The sequence below is a fragment of the Salvelinus namaycush genome, chromosome 20 (assembly GCF_016432855.1).
Source record: "Salvelinus namaycush isolate Seneca chromosome 20, SaNama_1.0, whole genome shotgun sequence".
Taxonomy (NCBI): domain Eukaryota; kingdom Metazoa; phylum Chordata; class Actinopteri; order Salmoniformes; family Salmonidae; genus Salvelinus; species Salvelinus namaycush.
In genome coordinates, this window is record NC_052326.1 from 5,968,724 (window position 1) to 5,992,490 (window position 23,767).

At 42.7% G+C, this 23,767-nt stretch overlaps 1 protein-coding gene across 2 annotated transcripts in view; it reads right to left on the reverse strand.

Moving 5' to 3' along the window:
- The window catches only part of LOC120064988 (protein MTSS 2-like), a 118,382-nt gene extending 113,519 nt beyond the window's left edge, over window positions 1-4,863 (reverse strand). Inside the window, exon 1 of one of the 2 annotated variants that reach the window (XM_039015611.1) lies at window positions 3,938-4,863. In XM_039015611.1, the coding sequence (XP_038871539.1) occupies window positions 3,938-4,009 (72 nt within the window). In that variant the 5' untranslated portion in view covers window positions 4,010-4,863. The remainder of the gene's footprint in view (window positions 1-3,937) is intronic. The other variant, XM_039015612.1, reaches the window with a different exon arrangement.
- Between the last annotated feature and the right edge of the window lie 18,904 nt (window positions 4,864-23,767).

Genomic DNA, 23,767 nt, shown 5'->3' on the forward strand with positions numbered 1-23,767 from the left:
ACTGCTCTCGAGGTCATGCCACAGCATCTCAAATTGGGTTGAGGTCAGGACTCCAGAAGGTATATTTTCTTCTGTTGAAGCCATTCTGTTGTTGATTCCCTTGTGTGTTTTGGGTTGTTGTCCTGTTGCATCACCCAACTTCTGTTGCGCTTCAATTGGAGGACAGATAGACATTTTTCAGGAGAATGTTAGGCTAAATGACTTCAAGTTTTCCGTCGATGACAGCAAGCTGTCCAGGCCCTGAGGCAGCAAAGCAGCCCCAAACCATGATGCTCCCTCCACCATAGTTTACAGTTGAGATGAGGATTTGATGTTGGTGTGTTCCTTCCAAACAACTCAACTGTAGTTTCATCTGTCCACAGAATATTTTGCCAGTGGCGCTGTGAAACATCCAGGTGCACATTAGCTAACTTCAGACGTGCAGCAATGATCTTTTTTGGACAGCAGTGGCTTCTTCCACGGTGTACTCCCATGAACACCATTATTTTTTAGTGTTTTACATATAGTAGACTCGTCAGAGATGTTAGCATGTTGCAGAGATTTCTGTAAGTCTTTAGCTGACACTGCAGGATTCTTCTTAACCTTATTGAGCATTCTGCACTGTGCTCTTAGTCATTTTTGCAGGACGGCCACTCCTAAGGAGAGTAGCAACAGTGCTGAACTTTCTCCATTTATAGACAATTTGTCTTGCCGTGGACTGACGAACATCAAGGCTTTTAGAGATACTTTTGTAACCCTTTCCAGGTTTATGTAAGTCAACAAATCTTAATCTTGGGTCTTCTGAGAACTCTTTTGTTTGAGGCAAATTTTGTGAGTGTTATTTATAGGGCAAGGCAGCTCTAGCCAACATCTTCACATTTTATTTTACCTTTATTTAACCAGGTAGGCTAGTTGAGAACATGTTCTCATTTACAACTGCGACCTGGCATAAAGCAAAGCAGTAATACAAACACAGAGTTACACATGGAATAAACAAACATACAGTCAATAATACAATAGAAAAAGTCTATATACAGTGTGTGCAAATGAGGTACGATAAGGGAGGTGAGGCAATAAATAGGCCATAGTGGCGAAATAATTAAAATATAGCAATTAAACACTGGAGTAATAGATGTGCAGAAGATGAGTACAAGTAGAGATACTGGGGTGCAAAGGAGCAAAATAAAAGTATGGGGATGAGGTAGTTGGGCTATTTACAGACGGGCTATGTACAGGTGCAGTGATCTGTGAGCTGCTCTGACAGCTGGTGCTTGAAGCTAGCGAGGGAGATATAAGACTCCAGCTTCAGTGATTATTGCAGTTTGTTCCAGTCATTGGCACCAGAGAACTGGGAGGAAAGGCAGCTGGAAGAGGAATTGGCTTTGGGGGTGACCAGTAAAATATACCTGCTGGAGCGCGTGCTATGGGTGGGTGCTGCAAAGACTTAAAAATGACCTGGAGCCAGTGGGTCTGGCGACGAATATGAAGCGAGGGCCAGCCAAGGAAGACATACAGGTCGCAGTGGTGGGTAGTATATGGGGCTTTGGTGACAAAACAGATAGCACTGTAATAGACTGCATCCAATTTGCTGAGTAGAGTGTTTGAGGCTATTTTGTAAATGACATCGCCGAAGTCAAGGATCGGCAGGATAGTCAGTTTTACGAGGGTATGTTTGGCAGCATGAGTGAAGGATGCTTTATTGCGAAATAGGAAGCCGATTCTAGATTTCAATTTGGATTGGAGATGCTTAATGTCCAGAGTCTGGAAGGAGAGTTTACAGTCTAACCAGACACCTAGGTATTTGTAGTTGTCCATATATTCTAAGTCAGAACCGTCCAGAGTAGTGATGCAGGACGGGCGGGCAGGTGCGGGCAGTGATCGGTTGAAGAGCATGCATTTAGTATTACTTTCATTTAAGAGCAGTAGGAGGCCACGGAAGGAGAGTTGTAATGGCATTGAAGCTCGTCTGGAGGGTTGTTAACACATTGTCCAAAGAAGGGCCAGAAGTATACAGAATGGTGTCGTCTGCGTAGAGGTGGATCAGAGTCACCAGCAGCAAGTGCGACATCATTGGTGTATACAGAGAAAAGAGTCGGCCTGAGGTTTGAACCCTGTGGCACCCCCATAGAGACTGTCAGAGGTCCGGACAACAGACCCTCCAATTTGACACACTGAACTCTGTCTAAGAAGTAGTTGGTGAACCAGGCGAGGCAGTCATTTGAGAAACCAAGGCTGTTGAGTCTGCCGATAAGAATGTGGTGATTGACAGAGTCGAAAGCCTTGGCCAGGTCGATGAATACGGCTGCACAGTAATGTCTCTTATCGATGGCGGTTATGATATATGTGGCAGTTTGGGTCTAGTGTGTCACCCCCTTTGAAGAGGGGGATGACCGCAGCAGCTTTCCAATCTTTAGGGTTCTCAGACGATACGAAAGAGGTTGAACAGGCTAGTGATAGGAGATGCAACAATTTCGGCGGATAATTTTATAAAGAGGGTCCAGATTGTCTAGCCCGGCTGATTTGTAGGGGTCCAGATTATGCAGCTCTTTCAGAACATCAGCTATCTGGATTTGGGTGAAGGAGAAATGAGGGAGGCTTGGACAAGTTGCTGTGGGGGGTGCAGGGCTGTTGACCGGGGTAGCGGTATCACGGGGGCTATTCGATGCTAATCTCGTCTCATTGATTGGACTACAGGTTAGTTGACTCCTGACTCCAATTAGCTTTTGGAAAAGTCATTAGCCTAGGGGTTCACATACTTTTTACAACCTACACTGTGAATGTTTAAATCATGTATTCAATATAGACAAGAAAAATACAATAATTTGTGTGTTATTAGTTTAAGCACACTATGTTGGTCTATTGTTGTGACCTAGATGAAGATCAGATCAAATTTGATGAGCAATTTTTGCAGAAATCCAGGTAATTCCTAAGGGTTCAAATACTTTCTTGCCACTATCTCTAGCTGAAAATACATGATCTTAAGTGATTGATAGTTGGTATTCAGAAGTCATAAAAAAGTATGCCTTATTTACTTTGAAGAACTACTAAAATTGTGATTGTCAGACAGCAGCTCTATAGAGATGATGACTTGTTATCAAATAAAACAAATTCAATTTACACAATTGAAACGTTTAAAGTATATTTCCGGCGGCAGGTAGCCTAGTGGTTAAGAGCATTGTGCCAGTAACCGAAGGTCGCTGGTTTTAATACCTGAGCAGACTAGGTGAAAAATAAGTGGTGCCCTTGAGCAAGGCAATTAAACCTAATTGTTCCTGTAAATTGCTCTGAATAAGTGCATGACACGTTTTTTATGTAAATGATGGTTAAGTGATAAACAGTAATGGGCAGTGACTATTATCACGGTACTTTAACTAATTGTTTTATTCTGTGTTACAACTTAATGCCGTGTAAAAAAAAAAGTCAAAACCGAAATCCGTTATTGTTCATAAACGAACTGATCTGAAAAAGCACTAATTGTTCAGCACTAAGAGGGTGTCACTTAGACTGACACCCCATTTCATTCAGCCACAATCCATATATGTGCGATACATCCACAGTGCGAGTTAAGATTTGTCAAATTAACCAATTGTCTTTAGCTTAATTAAAATCACGTTACAAACTTGTTTGACATTATCTACTCCAAATATGGCACTCTTTGTATCCGTTTACTTCCCTTTCAAATTAGGAACTTCTATTTTAAATGCGAACCGCAAATTCCACTATTGTGGCTAATCGTTAGTGGCTAGCTTCACTTAGGTGCTAAAGATACTTAGCTAGCCTGTTACAAAGTACATCATTTTGCCAACCCAAATAGTGACGAAGACAAGCCGTAACAACTTGGCAAATTCTAGTTAACGTAGTTAATAGCATGCTTGATTAATTATGGTTCTCACCAGATAACCCTTTCACATTTGAGTTCTACCTACTAAGAATGCTATTTATTGTAAATGCATCTTACCTTCATGTCGTTCATGATGATCTGGAAGAGCCCTCCAAGAGCGCTGCATTCCTTTTCAATACCCGCATCCATTTTCCAAATCGAAAAACACTAGCTAGCTATAGTAGGTTTAAATTAATTCGTTTATAAATATAGCTGTTGAGGGAAATCTCGGCGTAAAGTTCCAAAGGAATTGGGCCAAAGATATCTATAGCTAAGTAGCTAGGTACTGTTAATGTTCTATTAAACACGCAATGTAAAATAAATCCACATTCCTGGAGGGAAACAATACAGTAGCTAGCAACGTGGAATATTATAATCCAGTCCGACTCAGTGTGGTTGGCTAGCTAGCTCGTTAACTAGCCAGCCAATTTGATACACCTCCGAGTAAACATGGAATGGTTGAATGTAGCTAGAATTGACCTGATTGTTGTATCCAAGCCTAGTATGCTATAGTTACAACAACAGCCAATCCAAATACCTATAGGACCTAGGCAATCCTGCTGGCCAGAAATTCCGGACTATCTACCTGCTAACGCGCGACAAGCTAACTAGCAGTCCGTGATCAATGATTCATTCAGTAGTCAGCAAATACAAACAAACAAAAAGAAGCATATCTCTGTGTCCCATTAAAATGATTCTGTTCGTGTCGAGTCATCTGTCCTCTTATGCGGTTTGTAAATGTGTGTCATCATGGGCTTTCACCCAGCCACGAGCCAAACAATTATTCAATGAGAATCCACGTATCGTTTGCTGATGTGTTTCTGCCATTGCGCTATAATAAGAAGGTTGCTACCACCACCGTGCGCGCTCCAAATTACATATTTCCCAAGATCGGCCTCGTACTTGGGTGGAGCAAGTAAGATTCGTATTTACAAGCATCACAAGAACATGGCTATTTTAATTCAATGTAAATGCTAAATGTAATTAAACCATCACAATGAGGCCATTAATCTCTCTACAAAGAAATACAATAAACTCTGCAGTGCGGTTAAAATTTTATCAGACATCGTGCAAAGGTAGGAAAATGTTGGGGTCAATGACATTTTAATAAACAAATGCATTTAAATGACCTATGCATTAAATGTCCTTATATGGAGGTGAACAAGATGACGTAACAGTCTCTAAAGCCAGAGGCGCAACATCGCGAGACTCCGGGAACGCTAGCGAAACAGATCAAACAGGACGGGGTTTGGGGTTTGAGAAGTCAATGAGAGAAGAGAAACATTCTTCCTTAGTTGTTAATTTTCTCAAAAGCTAAACGCAGAACCTAGATTCGAGCAAATGTCTTAAGTAGTTGAACATGTTATCACTTCAACCTCGTGAAAGTGACAAACTGACACGATTTAATTTTCGTTAAAATACACTTTATATCGAAGTGCCTTTAATTTGACGGCATGCATATGCGCAGCTCGGCGCGAGCCGACCATTAGATCCGATGACGTTTCTACGCATGAGTTTAGCTAGCCAACGTCGCCATGACATCGCCTACAAGTGTGATCGGGGATTTCTATTGGAGAAGCAGCTTTAATACAGAGTTTCTAAACCAAGAGGCGCAACATCGCAAGACTTCCGGGAACGCTTGCGAGGCAGAACAGGCGGGGGGTTGGTGTTAGAGAAGTCAATGAGAGAAAAACAAATCAAATGTATTTGTCACATGTGCCGAATACAGACATTACAGTGAAATGCTTACTTACAAGCCCTTAAACAATCAGTTTAGAAAAATAATTGATGAGTAAAAAACATTAAATAAAAATAGTTAGAGCAGCAGTAAAATAACAGTAGCGAGGCTATAAACAGGGGTACCGGTTAGTCGAGGTAATATGTATATGTTGGTAGAGTTAAAGTGACTATGCATAGATAATAACTAGAGAGCAGCGGCAGTGTAAAAGGAGGAGGGGGGGGGACAATGCAAATAGTCTAGGTAGCCATTTGATTAGCTGTTCAGGAGTCTTATGGCTTGCGGTCAGAGGCCAAGCAGTTGCCATACCAGGCAGTGATGCAACCAGTCAGTAGGGCTGGGCGATATGGCCAAAATATCATATGGTATTTTTCAAATTTAACGGTATGACGGTGTTTTATGTTTTTGATTAATAAAAGTTATAAATTTGATTTACGAGTAGTGTGTGACCCTAGGGTGGCAAAACATATATTCTAAATTATTTCAAAGGGTCTTTCTCTCTTTGGATTGTTTTATACTGTTCAATTCAACTTCAACCTAAAATAATTTCCTGCATTTCCATCAATTTCTGCATTTCCTGCACTCATGTGAGATAATTTCCACACTGCCACAAAATGGGCAAAAAATACTAGGCCTGATTTTTTACCAAAGCCAGCTAACTAGAGATTAGCATTAGTGGCTAACACAATTTAGCTTAACTTGCTAAGAAAAAATACAAACTAGCTGTTTGCAGATGTAAAAAACACAAACTAATATTGTAATTATAGAACGGTTGTGGATTTATATTTAGATTAAAGTGGAAACATCGTTGTCATCAACATTGTTGCATGTGCTGCATTGACCATGCGTGTCTCGTGGTCAAGCAACAACAAATGTTCTCCTTGAGTGACATGGGGTGGGATTAGGTCTGTGTGGAAAGCGGCATGGAGAGAGAGAGAGAGCGGAGAGGGATGACTCAAGTAGCGGAGTAAACTATAAAAATGGACGTTACACGGTGCATCACATTTAACAAACCAAAAATTCAAATATCGTTATAGAAGGTAAAGTAAAACCCAAACCGGTCCGTGCATAAATACCAGTATATACACTGCTCAAAAAAATAAAGGGAACACTTAAACAACACAATGTAACTCCAAGTCAATCACACTTCTGTGAAATCAAACTGTCCACTTAGGAAGCAACACTGATTGACAATAAATTTCACATGCTGTTGTGCAAATGGAATAGACAAAAGGTGGAAATTATAGGCAATTAGCAAGACACCCCCAATAAAGGAGTGGTTATGCAGGTGGTGACCACAGACCACTTCTCAGTTCCTATGCTTCCTGGCTGATGTTTTGGTCACTTTTGAATGCTGGCGGTGCTTTCACTCTAGTGGTAGCATGAGACGCAGTCTACAACCCACACAAGTGGCTCAGGTAGTGCAGCTCATCCAGGATGGCACATCAATGCGAGCTGTGGCAAGAAGGTTTGCTGTGTCTGTCAGCGTAGTGTCCAGAGCATGGAGGCGCTACCAGGAGACAGGCCAGTACATCAGGAGACGTGGAGGAGGCCGTAGGAGGGCAACAACCCAGCAGCAGGACCGCTACCTCCACCTTTGTGCATGGAGGAGTAGGTGGAGCACTGCCAGAGCCCTGCAAAATGATCTCCAGCAGGCCACAAATGTGCATGTGTCTGCTCAAACGGTCAGAAACAGACTCCATGAGGGTGGTATGAGGGCCCGACGTCCACAGGTGGGGGTTGTGCTTACAGCCCAACACCGTGCAGGACGTTTGGCATTTGCCAGAGAACACCAAGATTGGCAAATTCGCCACTGGCGCCCTGTGCTCTTCACAGATGAAAGCAGGTTTACACTGAGCACATGAGCACATGTGACAGACGTGACAGAATCTGGAGACGCCGTGGAGAACGTTCTGCTGCCTGCAACATCCTCCAGCATGACCGGTTTGGCGGTGGGTCAGTCATGGTGTGGGGTGGCATAGCCCTCCATGTGCTCGCCAGAGGTAGCCTGACTGCCATTAGGTACCGAGATGAGATCCTCAGACCCCTTGTGAGACCATATGCTGGTGCGGTTGGCCCTGGGTTCCTACTAATGCAAGACAGTGCTAGACCTCATGTGGCTGGAGTGTGTCAGCAGTTCCTGCAAGAGGAAGACATTGATGCTATGGACTGGCCCGCCCGTTCCCCAGACCTGAATCCAATTGAGCACATCTGGGACATCATGTTTCGCTCCATCCACCAACGCCACGTTGCACCACAGACTGTCCAGGAGTTGGCGGATGCTTTAGTCCAGGTCTGGGAGGAGATCCTTCAGTAGACCATCCGCCACCTCTTCAGGAGCATGCCCAGGCGTTGTAGGGAGGTCATACAGGCACGTGGAGGCCACACACACTACTGAGCCTCATTTTGACTTGTTTTAAGGACATTACATCAAAGGTGGTTGAGGTTATGGAGGTAATATGTACACTGAGTGTACTAATCATTAATAACACCTGCTCTTTCCATGACATAGACTGACCAGGTGAAATCTATAATCCCTTATTGATGTCACTTAAATCTACTTCAATCAGTGTATGAATGGGAGGAGACAGGTTAAAGAAGGATTTTTAAGCCTTGAGACAATTGAGACATGGATTGTGTATGTGTGCCATTCAGAGGGTGAATGGGCAAGACAAAAGATGTAAGTGCCTTTGAATGGGGCATGGTAGTAAGTGCCAGGCGCACAGGTTTTTGTCAAGAACTGCAACGCTGCTGGGTTTTTCTCAAGTGTGTCAAGAATCCACCACCCAAAGGACATCCAGCCAACTTGACACAACTTGGGAAGCATTTGAGTCAACATGGGCCAGCATCCCTGTGGAACGCTTTCGACACCTTGTAGAGTCCATGCCCCGATGAATTGAGGCTGTTCTGAGGGCAAAATGTGGGGTGCAACTCAATATTAGGAAGGTGTTTTTAATGTTTTATATACTCAGTGTACATGTAGGTAGGGGTAAAGCATTCAACATTCATATTGCAATGTACACTTTTACCTATGGATCGTGGGTCCATGAAATGCGGTATCAGCCGACTTAGTGACAACCCACAGAACACAACTGTGAAGAGTTTACACAAATACACTGAGCTCCTTCAGACATACCAACGGTTGTCTGGGAGGGATTCTTCCATCCAACCTTGTGTCTTTTAGTTAAAGTTCTAGGACCACGTTTTACAAGCACAGCTGCAGACTGAATGTTTCTGGTCTCCTGGATGAGGTTATCTTCGTTTTCTGGTCTGCAGAGTTTAAACCATTGTGTAACGTTCAGCTCACGCTGTACGTCAGGCTGGTCTGTAGAGTTTAAACCATTTTCAGCCATGTAGACACCGCTCCACGCTGTCTGGTCTCAGTACAAAGTTTCTAACCATTTCAACATGTGGACCACGGCCTCACGTCTTTTTGGTCTTGTAGTTTTAACCATTTATGACGTCCAGTTTACACCATCCGTCTGCAAGTTAATTCTTAGCAAGTCCTTTTAAGCACTCTGGCCAAAGGGGGAGTTCCGTCATGCTGACACGAACTCTGAGCTCACTTGGGCGTGGCTACTGACTGGGCACAAGTTTATATGAAAAACAATTCTAATTTAGAAGGTTAAAATCACATTGCTATCTTCACAAAAGTATTCTCATATTTAATAATATATTTTATACCACATTTATGTAAACTTGATACATAGGACGCGTACACTTTCAGAGTTACAGTTACTTTGTCATACCATCCTTAATGACATCACAAAATAATAAACCATATGACAGGATTATTCTTTAGATCCCCACGGACCATTAATAACATTCCTATCTTATGAATATTGTTCCAAAGTTCATTATTTGCCCGTTAGAGTTTTTGGCGGCAAAGGTCTTCTGTAGACAATGGGATTTATTTCCCAATACTGCAGGGAAAGAAAGAGAAAGTTCCTGCAAACTATTTAAGTTAGAAAACCAGCCCAACCCTTCCCCCCGTGGGAGAGAGGGGGGTCTGGCTATCTGTCAGCCATGTGCCAAGCTGATCTGGCACCTTTGATCTTCACCAAGTAGAGAGAGTCATGACACCCTAAACCAGGGGTGCGGTTAGTTCGCTTGAAAGGGAAAGCGGATGCCTAGTCAGTTGTACAACTGAATGCCTTCAATTGAAATGTGTCTTCCGCATTTAACCCAACCCCTCTGAATCAGAGAGGCGCGGGGGGCTGCCTTAATCAACATCCACGTCTTCAGCGACCAGGAACAGTGTGTTAACTGCCTTTCTCAGGGGCAGAACGACAGATATTTACCTTGTCTGCTAGGGGATTCGATCCAGCAACTTTTCGGTTACTGGCCCAACACTCTAACCACTAAGCTACCTTGAACACTTCCTACATTGCGGTACGGTTTGAACTGAACGACACGTTTTCCTCAAACATTATTTGACGTTCTTGAACATACTTTGAGATACGTTTGCGCCGTTCAAAGGGCGTATTTAAAAGGCAGCGGTGCAATTTGAACCCACAACCCAACCCTTCCCCATTTTTTAACTGGTCGTTCAGTACAGCACCACTTCTGTTCAATTGAATGTTCTGTTACATTTTTACATTTACATTTACATTTAAGTCATTTAGCAGACGCTCTTATCCAGAGCGACTTACAAATTGGTGCATTCACCTTATGATATCCAGTGGAACAACCACTTTACAATAGTGCATCTAACTCTTTTAAAGGGGGGGGGGGGGTTAGAAGGATTACTTTATCCTATCCTAGGTATTCCTTAAAGAGGTGGGGTTTCAGGTGTCTCCGGAAGGTGGTGATTGACTCCGCTGTCCTGGCGTCGTGAGGGAGTTTGTTCCACCATTGGGGTGCCAGAGCAGCGAACAGTTTTGACTGGGCTGAGCGGGAACTGTACTTCCTCAGAGGTAGGGAGGCGAGCAGGCCAGAGGTGGATGAACGCAGTGCCCTTGTTTGGGTGTAGGGCCTGATCAGAGCCTGAAGGTACGGAGGTGCCGTTCCCCTCACAGCTCCGTAGGCAAGCACCATGGTCTTGTAGCGGATGCGAGCTTCAACTGGAAGCCAGTGGAGAGAGCGCAGGAGCGGGGTGACGTGAGAGAACTTGGGAAGGTTGAACACCAGACGGGCTGCGGCGTTCTGGATGAGTTGTAGGGGTTTAATGGCACAGGCAGGGAGCCCAGCCAACAGCGAGTTGCAGTAATCCAGACGGGAGATGACAAGTGCCTGGATTAGGACCTGCGCCGCTTCCTGTGTGAGGCAGGGTCGTACTCTGCGAATGTTGTAGAGCATGAACCTACAGGAACGGGTCACCGCCTTGATGTTAGTTGAGAACGACAGGGTGTTGTCCAGGATCACGCCAAGGTTCTTAGCACTCTGGGAGGAGGACACAATGGAGTTGTCAACCGTGATGGCGAGATCATGGAACGGGCAGTCCTTCCCCGGGAGGAAGAGCAGCTCCGTCTTGCCGAGGTTCAGCTTGAGGTGGTGATCCGTCATCCACACTGATATGTCTGCCAGACATGCAGAGATGCGATTCGCCACCTGGTTATCAGAAGGGGGAAAGGAGAAGATTAATTGTGTGTCGTCTGCATAGCAATGATAGGAGAGACCATGTGAGGATATGACAGAGCCAAGTGACTTGGTGTATAGCGAGAATAGGAGAGGGCCTAGAACAGAGCCCTGGGGGACACCAGTGGTGAGAGCACGTGGTGCGGAGACAGATTCTCGCCACGCCACCTGGTAGGAGCGACCTGTCAGGTAGGACGCAATCCAAGCGTGGGCCGCGCCGGAGATGCCCAACTCGGAGAGGGTGGAGAGGAGGATCTGATGGTTCACAGTATCAATGCACAATTGTACAAATGTACTGAATGCACAATTGATGCACAACTGAGAGCATCCTATTGGACTGTATCACTACTTGGTACGGCAACTGCACCGCCCACAACCGCAAGGCTCTCCAGAGGGTGGCACAGTCTGCCCAACCGCAATAACATCTGCTATATATGTGTATGTGACCAATACAATTTGATTTGATTTGAATGCAGCCCTGACGAACTGAGATAATTAATCAGTTCAGTAATAGCCTAAATTCAACACGCCTCGTCTTCCCGGTCAGTTAAATCAAAAACATGAAGGGCCTGTGGCACTTCAGGACCAGGGTTCCCTACCTCTGCCCTAAAGGTATTAGTCAATGCTTATGAACTGAATATTGTATGTCACACTAATTCCACAGAGGGCCAAGTGTCTGTGGGTCTTCACTCCACCCTTGTACTTGATTGATTAATTAAGGTCACTAATTAGTAAGTAACCCCCCCTCACCTAGTTGTCTAGGGCTGCATTCCAAACACTTAAAAGACACACCCTCTCCCCTCAGCCCTCAAATTAAGTGGACACTTCTGATGACGTCTGACGAGTTGACACTTGCAGGGCAAGGGGCGAGGGAAGAATTTATTTATTTTAAATTAACCGCTCTTGTCCGTTCATCTCACGGTTCTGTTTTCAGTCATCATGGAAACACCAGTAGCTGTGTGTGCGCCTTATATGCTCTACCGTCAATTATGATTGCATTTCACGTCTTGGCTAGAAGACAACGCATCCGCAAACATTGAATGTTAGCCATCCTATATCAAGTAAATTGAAAATTACAATGTATAAGTGTGATGCAAGGGAAAGTTATGCGCTAGCTAACATTTACAAAAGCTAACCAAACAGACATTTACTTTAATGATAAGTGTTTGAGCTGTCATGTGCATTAGTAACACAATTTCTAACTTATTTACATTTGTTTTTACTTACACTTGTATGTTGACTTCTCCATATTAATGTTGGTTTTAGGTTTTAGGTCTGTACAATCATAGCAAATTTAAATTAAGGGGTGTTTCAGGCCCCAGAGTGAACATAAACTCGATCAAAAACGAGGGCTGAGGGGCTTACGTTGCCAACTTCCCTTGGATAATCATTTGGACCGACGACAAAGATGGCTGCGGGGATTCCCCCAAGGGTGTAAGGCGATGGTAAGTGGAGGAGGGTGTGTCTTTTATGAGTTTGTCTTAATTGAAAGGAAAAAACAAAAACCTGCAGACACTCGGCCCCCCGTGGATTGACTTTGACACACCTGACACACTACGCTATAGGCGCTTATCACACAAACCAAAACAGGGTTGGAGTCAATTCTGCTTTAATTCCAGTTAATTTATTGTAATTAGAATGCAATTGATTCCAGCTCTGCCACACTCACACACCTCTTTCGTCATAACTGTATCATGGACCCCTCAAACTCAACTCTGGACCTCGAAGCCAGGTCCACTGCAATTTGTTGTTCCCTTCTAATCAGGGACTGATGTTATGTGCAAGTTATGTTCTGGTGTGCGACGGGTTTTTTACCCACTTTTATTATTCTGTATATTTTGGTTTTCGGAGTTGTGAGCACTTATTAAACGACTGTTTATACCAAGCTCATTCTCCTGCACCTGGCTTCCCTGCCACCAGAACACACCTATTACATTGTAAACCTTATATTGTTTATAAAAAGGTATAATAAATATGAATTGTATCTTTTTTAAATCACAAGAACATTCACCCTTTTTACACAAAAAAAGATCCTCACCAAGATCATTCTGCCATCAACGCAGCCTCACAATCGTCAACCTAATCCGGTAAGTCTGCGACCATCACTCGAGCCAGTGGAGTGTCAACAAACTAAGTATTTTCTCCGTCTTTCTTAAAGTAAACTTGGAACTTTGAAAATTGTACTGAAATGTCATCTAAAATGTTTATGTAATTGTAAAGGGCGTCAGGAAAAATCAAAGCCTTATGGTCCGGCCATTCTCCGATCCCTGGATCAAGATATCCACCTGAGCGTTACAAGATGGTGCGCATCTTGGTCTCCTACTGTACATGATGAATTTGGTGAAACGTGAGTCAAGGCATAGAATAACAAGGACCACTGAATTATCACTTGTTCAAAAAGCTGGACTTGTTTGGAATGGCAAATATATTTATTTCCCCATTAAGACCGACTTCTGACACCACAAAAGAGATGGCCCTGGCACTGATCTCAGAATTCTGTTGTCTGAAAGACTGAGGAGCATGGATATGTAAGTAAATACAATAATCAAATTAAATAAAGTAAATGTCATGTTCGCTGTCCTCTCCTAGACTGTCGCTTGCTTGAGTGGAGAGGTTTGCGTACTCCGATGACCCTTTGCGCTATGCTGGAGGTGGTATACTCCCCCTGCAGGTGCAACCAAGCCGGACAGGTCGACGGGTAGAAGGCAGATGGGTAGAAGGCAGACCAATCAATCCCTGGTCCTCCAGGTTGGAGATTTCTGTACTGTGTCTTCCTTTGTTTCTTAATTAACATGCAAGAGGTGTGGTACGCTCCTAGCCGATACATCATCCTGCAACCGGCTAATTGGAGGACATGCTGAGGAACATAAGGAAACGGCTGAGTGCCCTGGAAGGGAGGCCAGCCACTCGAGTGCAGACAGAGAGGAGGGAATCCTCTCAGGAATGTATTTTAGAAACTATGCCAATACTTTTTTTTAAACAATTAGCAACCGCGTGACGCAGCATGACAACGTAAACTCGATTTGTCAACAGTCTGCTGAGTGAGGTGTTACACGTCCCTTGATTGGATTTCTATATCTTTTTTCTTTTTTTTTAACTAGGCAACGGCACCATGAAATGCACCCTGGACTAAAGAGGCAGACAAATAGGAAAAATGTGCTGGACCCTCCGTTAAGTTACACATTTCTCAAGGTAGAAATATCGCAAAAATATATAACCAATGGCTCATTCGAGAGGAGACATCCTGTCGAGTTACGACATCGGTCAGTATTGAAATCTGGCATCTATGATATACTTTTTCACAATCTAAAAGTTGTATGCCTATTAACTTCCAGTGTAGTGAGTGACTTTATCACAGTGCTACGTCATATCGGCTGGATCAGATACAAATGAAATGACCCATGGAATCGATAGAACATAACTCAGAGATGCACAAAAACAATATTACATAAAAAAATGGGTGAACCTTTCATTTAAGTCACCACACACACACACACACACACACACAGAGAGAAAGGCAGAGAAAGAACCCTCACAATATCAACTGGAATTCCATGGGTCTATTACTGAACTTTGTTGAAAAGAAAATATTTGAATGGGAAGAGGCTGTCACTGGCAAACATGGTTACAGACCCAACAACATTATATAGTATCCCGTCCTCGTGGAGAAAACGTGCACATTCATTCATTATAATACACAAAGTAAGCAAAACAATGAAATGCATCATTCCTTGCTTCTTTGGATGCAGTTGTTGAAAGGTTTGCCATTACACCTGAAAGACGTCACAATGACATCAACCTGTTTTGCCTGTAGATGGCAGGCTAACCCCAGAGTAGTGGGGAGTAATTATCATTGGCAAGTGTTAAAATGTGATAGCTATACAAATTGATTAATACATAAATATTATTGGCATTTGTTTGACTGTATTTAACGTTGGTGATACATTGGTCTTGTATGCCACCTTACATTTCAGGCCTATTACATCTTCCTCTGGTTATGTATTCACAGGTCAATGTTTTGCTACTTGTTCCCACTTAAATCGATTGACTTCTATGTAATATTCATTGATTAATAGATACAGTTTGTACAGCAGTAGTTATATAGGATGAGCCATGACTAGAATACAGTATATACTGTACATACAAAGGGGGTTAAACAGTATGTAAACAGTATTACAGCTACCAGTGTTCAATTATTATGAAATTAAAACCTGGCATGGTTGATTCTATGTTGTTCCCTTGTGGTTACACTGCCCTTTTTTTGGTTTTACCTTAGGAACAGAACCAGTAAATGTGTGCCATAACAAACCTTTAGTTACTGACATTTCAGGGGCAATCCAATTTCAGGGGTGTCACGATCTTCTTCGTCTGATGATGAGGAATAGGAATCATCGGACCAACACACAGCGTGGTAAGTGTTCATTGTAAATGTAATTAAATAAACTGAACACTGAATGACAAAAACAACAAAGAGAGTGAACGACACGAAACAGTCCTGTCAGGTGAAACAACACAAAACAGAAAACAACTACCCACAAACACAGGTGGGAAAAGGCTACCTAAGTATGGTTCTCAATCAGAGACAACGATAGACAGCTGCCTCTGATTGAGAACCACACCCGGCCAAACACATAGAACACAACACAGTGGCGTGCCGTGGGCCTGGGGCCTGGGCCTTCAGTGAGGTACTACACAGTCCCACCCGAATTAATCCACCTCTTATTACCATCATTATGATGCCATGGCTCTAGACACTATACATTTAGACAGAAACGCAGTATAACCAGGCGTTGCGTCACCTTGAAATTGACAAATTGACATTTTTGGGTAAACAGTGTTTGCAAATAATAAGCATTCCCAGCAGTACAGTTTGCAGTGCTTCTCGGAGCCTCGTAGTTCGGCGTCGGGCGACCTCTCCTTACAATGTCTAACTTTTCTTGAAAAGTTCGTCTTGAGAATGGCGTTATAATTATATCCTCGACCAAATCGATATCTTCTCCTCCTTCCGCCATTGTGGGTTGAAAAAACAGCTTAGTAGTACGCGAATTAATTCGTTTATCAAATTCAGTTTCCTAGATCTGCATAGACCTGCCCATAGGACCTGCCTCTCAATATTGGTAATCCAATCAAAAGACGTGCACGCACTACGCCTGCTAGCTGGCTCCTGCGTAACACTGGAGCCAGCCAGCAGGCGTACAATAGCCAACTCTAAAGCTGATTGGTTGACACTAAATTTTAATTTCCATTCACTATAAGGCCAGCAGAGAAGGCCTTGCTGGCCCTGACGGCCCACCACTGACACAACATAGAATGCCCACCCCAACTCACGCCCTGACCAACCAAAATAGAGACATAAAAAGGATCTCTAAGGTCAGGGAGTGACAAGGGGCAATCCAATACGTTTTTTGTGGAAGATAAAATCATAACTTTATATTCTATGGCTGATTGAATAATAATATTTTTTTTATTTAGCAGATTCTTTGCCACAGACATAATTTCCAACGGTCAGACACCGCTGGTGCCGCGGAGAAATAGGCTAATTAGATGCATGAAAACGAACCTTCTCACATGTTATGAGCCACAGATATTGTAACAATCTTTCATAAGTGCGTTATAATCTTCCCCAAGGGGCTTGGAGTTGTAATAAGTGTGCTTGCAAGTCCCAGATTCAAGTCCATGTTTGGCTTTCCTCCGTATTGTTACGTCCGTCGTTAGAAGGAGACCAAGGTGCAGCGTGGTAGGGGTACATTTTACTTTATTTTTAAATGACACCAAAAAACAACAAAATACAAACGAACTTAAAGTTCTGCAGTCTCCACAGCAACTATGCAAAAAACAAGATCCCACAACTGAAGGTGGGAAAAAGGGCTGCCTAAGTATGATCCCCAATCACAGACAACGATAAACAGCTGCCTCTGATTGGGAACCATACTAGGCCAACAAAGAAATAGAAACATAGATTTGCCCACCCAAGTCACACCCTGACCTAACCAAATAGAGAATAAAAAAGGCTCTTTAAGGTCAGGGCGTGACACGTATTCTGTACATTGGTGCCAGACAGGTACGTGCTTCACAAAGGGGGGGCAGTGTGTTGTAATCCCCCCCCCCCAAAAAAGTGTGTTGTAACCCCCCCCCCCCAAAAAAAATGAAGGTAAGGGTTAAGGTTTGGGACAGGCTTAAAACAAAATCTCAAAAACAACTATCTATCACTGGGTTCAAATTTACAACCTTTGGAAACAGAGGCAACCTACTTGAAGGTAACAGCGTTCACTGGTGGCCAGTTTCCACGTCATCTCCCGAGGTCCTCAGACATGGACTGACTTATATCACGGGTGACCCGGCTTATTTTTCCAGTATGAATATTGTCAAATAACGTAGTATCATATTCAGCTTTGCCATTCAGCTTGTGCGTTTTCAGTCCCCATTAGTTGTGCTCAGGAAGTGTGCTGAAGTAATGAAGTGAAAAATTAAACCTCCATTATAATGGATGATTAATGATTAATACATCTCTGGTAATTGCATCTGAATGTCCTCAGAGTAAAAAATATATTTTTTGCGTCCAATTAAAAAGACAAATTTCCCATCATTAATAGTATTTCAAGCCGCTAAGATCTTTGATATAAGCCCTGTGCATGTGTACAGATTTAATGAAACTGCACACACCTTCCAGTAATATTAAAAAGACAAGCACATTAATTCATCAATTAACAGCCTAGCCTACTGTCAACAAATGCACCAACAATATCAAATGCAAAGTACATCTTTTTCCATTTCACCCTGGCTTGTCTGGCAATAAAAAAACAAGAAGTCAGTTGTTTGTTCATGTAGATGAGATGTACATTTATTAATGATGGTATGCACAATATGGCATGCAAGTGACTTCATTAAAGTTAATTTGGCACTTTTAGGAAATGAGAAAGGCATATTTATTCTCAACGGGCTGATTTAATCTTGTGCTAAGAATGTGCTGAGTGATAGCAAAAATTTGAACCAATACTAAGACATACAGTACTGTATATTCACAAAGGTCCCTTTGAGAGGGTGATTAAAAAGTCCACTAGCTGGCATTGGCCAGTTCCTGTAGTCACATGTTAGCAAGGAGGCATTTATTTACGGATACTGCTTTCACATAGGATTTATGTCGTATGTCGCGCGTCACTACTTCACAGGAGAGCCATTTGAACATAAACCTGGTTGGTTTAGCCATAGAAAAAGTAAGCAACATTCCCACTAGCCATGATTGCCGGAGATAATGAGTGGGCTGGTCATGCCGAGAGATGAGTTTGGATTGGTCTGCCATGTTGCACGCTTATATCTATAATTTGAGCTGGTCAATATGTGTAGGTAATCCTTTCTAACATGGCTTTTTTGAAAGATATCACTTAGTAGAACTGCATAAGATTTGCTCTCCACTTTGTGGAGGACCGAGTTTTGAAATCAGTGGAATTAGAGTATGATGGCTAAGGAGATGAAGAAAATTCTGGCGTTTGATTGCAAATAAGCACACGGAATCAAAAAGAGAACACACAGAAGGCTGTTGAAAACACCTGTCTCCGGATTACATCTTTAAACTAAGGGCAACCATGGTATCCGTGACAGATAGGGAGAAGTGACCATCCATGTATATGGGTAAGAGAGTCTAGCTAGCTACCTTTTAAGATATTACACGTTTCAAATTTTCTCAGAAAGTAATTTGAAGTTAAAGTGTACTGTTAGCTAGCTAGCTAATGTTATGTGTATGATCTGTGTAGTAATATTATTCGTATCTCATAGACATTTGCATTGCTAGTTATAGCCTAATGTTAGCTAGCTAATATTGAACCTGGTTGGTTAGCTACCTGCAGATTCATGCAGGGTAGTATCATTATGAGTTGGGATTATGGTTTAGCAAGCAAGCTACATGTCTAAACAAAAGACTCCACTATGCAAGTAACTATTTCAATAGAATGCTTATGTTGTCATTGCGGCAACTGTCGATAGACGTAGCTGGTAAATTCGCTCTGGCTATCTACTCCGATTTCAGAGCACTCTCATCTGAGTGTGCCAGACCGAATAACAGAGAAATTTATGAACGCTTAACACCTGTTGAATATGGCCGGTGTCAGGTAAACGTTGGCAAAAAAGCGTAATTCAATTGTTGCCAGCAGCACAGTTGCAGTCACCAATGCTCTGTATAACATAAAAACAGCCTAACCAGCTCTGTTAGGGTGAGTAAAATGGTCAGTGAGCTGTTCTCTCATTTGTGTCTGGAAGTAGCTAGCAAGCTAGCCAACGTTAGTCAGTTAGCTTGGGTGCTTGACTGCTGTTGCTAAGCCAGAATGCTCGGATCAACCCTACTCCTCAGGCCAGAGCGTCCAGTGTGCACTCTGAGCGCTCCGAGACCGAAACGCTCTGAATTTATGAATGGACAATTTAACAATGCTCTGAGTTTACGAATGCACATAGCACACTCTGGCACTACAGATAAAATTTACGAACACACCCGTAGTATAAACCAGCATTTAGTCTTTAAATCTTTTGTTATTTAGTACATAGCATCACATGTAAATCCTAAAAGAGATAGGTGGGGCTAAAGCTTAAGAGGGTCTAAATGATGCTGAATGGGTGTAGACAAAGAAGAGCTCTCCAGTAGGTATCAAAACATTCAAGGGCCATTTTCTCAAAAGTGAGGTTAAAAGTTTATCAACTTTCAAAGCAGAATTACTATCCCATTGTTCCTCAACTGTAGTATATGATATACCATTTTCTAGCTCTGAGTCCCTACTTTTATCCAATGTAAAAAACACGATTTCAAATTTTGCTACATAAGACCGAATTGAGCCGGTCGGTCACAAATACAGATGGGAAACCCGATCCCACTGGGCACACCAACATAATTTCTATGTGGAAATTTGGGTTACATTTGGAAGAGATGATTAGATTTCAACCCTTATTCACCTACTCAAAAAGACAGCAAACTGTTATTTTTTAATTTTGGTACTATTGTGTTTGAAAACTGTACTTAACTAATAATCAACTACATTAAATATTTGAGTCATTAAAATGATTTGATCAAAACATGATGAACTCCACAGGGAATTCCACCAATTCATGAAGTGTGTTGATTAGATGTTTAGAAGTATTTGCCATTTTGTGATGTAGGCTTCTTTACATTAAATAAGGATAAGCGCCTGAGGAAAAGAAAATGTGAATACATGTACAAGCCCCCCCCCAAAATGAATAAAAAAGCTCCCAAAAATCGCTGGGCCCCTCTAGAACATTCAGAGACTTGTCCCGAAGCCACTCCTGTGTTGTCTTCGCTGTGTGCTTAGAGTCGCTGTCCTGTTGCAAGGTGAACCTTCGCCCCTGTCTGAGGTTCTGCACGCTCTGAATCAGGTTTTCATCAAGGTATTCTCTCTACTTTGCTCCGTTCATCTTTCCTTCAATCCTGACATCCACACAGTGCCAGGTTTCCTCCAGACGTGACGCTTGAAATTCAGGCCAAAGAGTTTAATCTTGGTTTCATCAGACCAAAGAATCTTGTTTCTCATGGTCTGAGAGTCCTTTAAGTGCCTTTTGGCAAACTCCAAACGGGCTCTTATCTGCCTTCTACTAAGGAGTAGCTTCCGCCTGGCCACTACAAAACAAAGGCCTGATATGTGGAATGCTGCAGAGATAGTTGTTCTTCTAGAAGATTCTCCCATCTCCACAGAGGATCTGTCAGAGTCACCATTGGGTTTTTGGTCACCTCGCTGACCAAGGCCCTTATCCCCCGATTGCTCAGTTTGGCCAGGTGGCCAGCTCTTGGAAGAGTCTTGGTGGTTCCAAACTTCTTCCATTTAAGATTGATGGAGGCCACTGTGTTCTTGGGGACCTTCAATGCTGCAGAAAGTTTGTGGTACCCTTCCCCAGATCTGTGCCTCGACACAACCCTGTCTCGGAGCTCTACGAACAATTCCTTCGACCTCATGGCTTGGTTTTTGCTCTGACATGCACTGCCAACTGTGGGACCTTATATAGACAGATGTGTGCCATTCCAAATCATATCCAATCAATTGAATGTACTACAGGTGGACTCCAATCAAGTTCTAGAAACATCTCAAGGATGACCAATGGAAACAGGATGCAACGGAGCTCCATTTCGAGTCTCAAGGCAAAGTGTCTGAAAACTTACAGTTGAAGTCGGAAGTTTACATACACCGTAGCCAAATACATTTAAACTCAGTTTTCACAATTCCTGACATTTAATCCTAGTACAAATTCCCTGTCTTAGGTCAGTTAAGATCACTACTTTATTTTAAGAATGTGAAATGTCAGAATAATAGCAGAGAGAATTATTTATTTCAGCTTTAATTTCTTTCATCACATTCCCAGTGGGTCAGAAGTTTACATACACTCAATTAGTATTTGGTATCATTGCCTTTAAATTGTTTTACTTGGGTCAAACTTTTTGGGTAGCCTTCCACAAGCTTCCCACAATAAGTTGGGTGGATTTTGGCCCATTCCTCCTGACAGAGCTGGTGAAACTGAGTCAGGTTTGTAGGCCTCCTTGCTTGCACATGTTTTTTCAGTTCTGCCCACAAATGTTCTATAGGATTGAGGTCAGGGCTTTGTGATGGCCACTCAAATACCTTGACTTTGTTGTTCTTAAGCCATTTTGCCACAACTTTGTAACTATGCTTGGGGTCACTGTCCATTTGGAAGACCCAATTGCGACCCAGCTTTAACTTCCTGACTGATGTCTTGATGTTGCTTCAATATATCCACATAAGTTTCCGGCCTCATGATGCCATCTATTTTGTGAAGTGCACCAGTCCACAACATGATGCTTCCACCCGCGTGCTTCATGTTTGGGATGGTGTTCTTCAGCTTGCAAGCATCCCCATTTTTCCTCCAAAAATAATAATGGTCATTATGGCCAAACAGCTCTATTTTTGTTTCATCAGACCAGAGGACATTTCTCCAAGAAGTACGATCTTTATCCCCATGTGCAGTTGCAAACTGTAGTCTGGCTTTTTTATGGCGGTTTTGAAGCAGTGGCTTCTTCCTTGCTGAGCAGCCTTTCAGGTTATGTCGATATAGGACTCATTTTACTGTGGATATAGATACTTTTGTACCCGTTTGTACCCTTTTTGTACCCGTTTCCTCCAGCATCTTCACAAGGTCCTTTGCTGTTGTTCTGGGATTGGTTTGCACTTTTCGCACCAAAGTACGTTCATCTCTAGGAGACACAACGCGTCTCCTTTCTGAGCGGTATGACGGCTGCGTGGTCCCATTGTAACGTTCGTCGTTAGGAGAAAGAGAGGAGGACCAAGATGCAGCGTGGTGAGTATTCATATTCCTTTTAATTAACACCGAATACTCGAACAAAACAACAAAATAACGATAAACGAGAATAACACGAAACGAAACAGTCCTGTCTGGTGACATACACAAAGACACAGGAAACAGGAGCAATCACCCACAACCCACAATGACAAAACAGGCTACCTAAATATGGCTCCCAATCAGAGATAACGACTGACACCTGCCTCTGATTGAGAACCATATCAGGCCAAACACATAGAAACAGACAAACTAGACATACAACATAGAATGCCCACTCACATCACACCCTGACCAAACAAAACATAGAAACATACAAAGCAAACTATGGTCAGGGCGTGACACCCATGGTGTTTATACTTGCGTACTATTGTTTGTACAGATGAACGTGGTACCTTCAGGCGTTTGGAAATTGCTCCCAAGGATGAACCAGAATTATGATGTCCACAATTTTTTTTCTGAGGTCTCGGCTGATTTCTTTTGATTTTCCCATGATGTCAAGCAAAGAGGCACATAGTTTGAAGGTAGGCCTTGAAATACATCCACAGCTACACCTCCAATGGACTCAAATTATGTCAGTTAGCCTATCAGAAGCTTCTAAAGCCATGACATAATTTTTGGACAATGTTCCAAGCTGTTAAAAGGCACAGTCAACTTAGTGTATGTAAACTTCTGACCCACTGGAATTGTGATACAGTGAATTATAAGTGAAATAATCTGTCTGTAAACAATTGTTGGAAAAAGGACTTGTGTCATGCACAAAGTAGATGTCCTAACCGACTTGCCAAAACTATAGTTTGTTAACAAGAAATTTGTGGAGTGGTTGAAAAACGAGTTTTAATGACTCCAAAGTAAGTGTATGTAATCTTCCGACTTCAACTGTATGTAAAAAATATATTTGTTTTGTCATATAGTAATCGAGGCAGTTATTCCCAGTCTTCTCAATAGCTGTGCTTGTTTTGCAAAGGGATGAGATCTATTTTTCTTCTCACTCAAATGTAAGATGGGAAACCTGTGTGCTGCAGTACGCCTAACTGAGAACCAAAGAAGCCACCATCCATTTTCACTCTTCCTCCTCTCTCCTCAATCAGTACCCAAAGGGCCCTGTGCTCTTGTTAAAGAGGAGCCCTCTCGACTCAACATTAGCCATGACTGATTATGCCTCTCTGTTATCATGTGCATTCCCGCTGCAAATGCTTTCCCCCACTGACAGTGAAACACAGTGGCATGCCCTGAGGAAAACTTTCCTGAGAATGCCTCTTCAAAGGCTTGCAGGATCCATTAGGAAA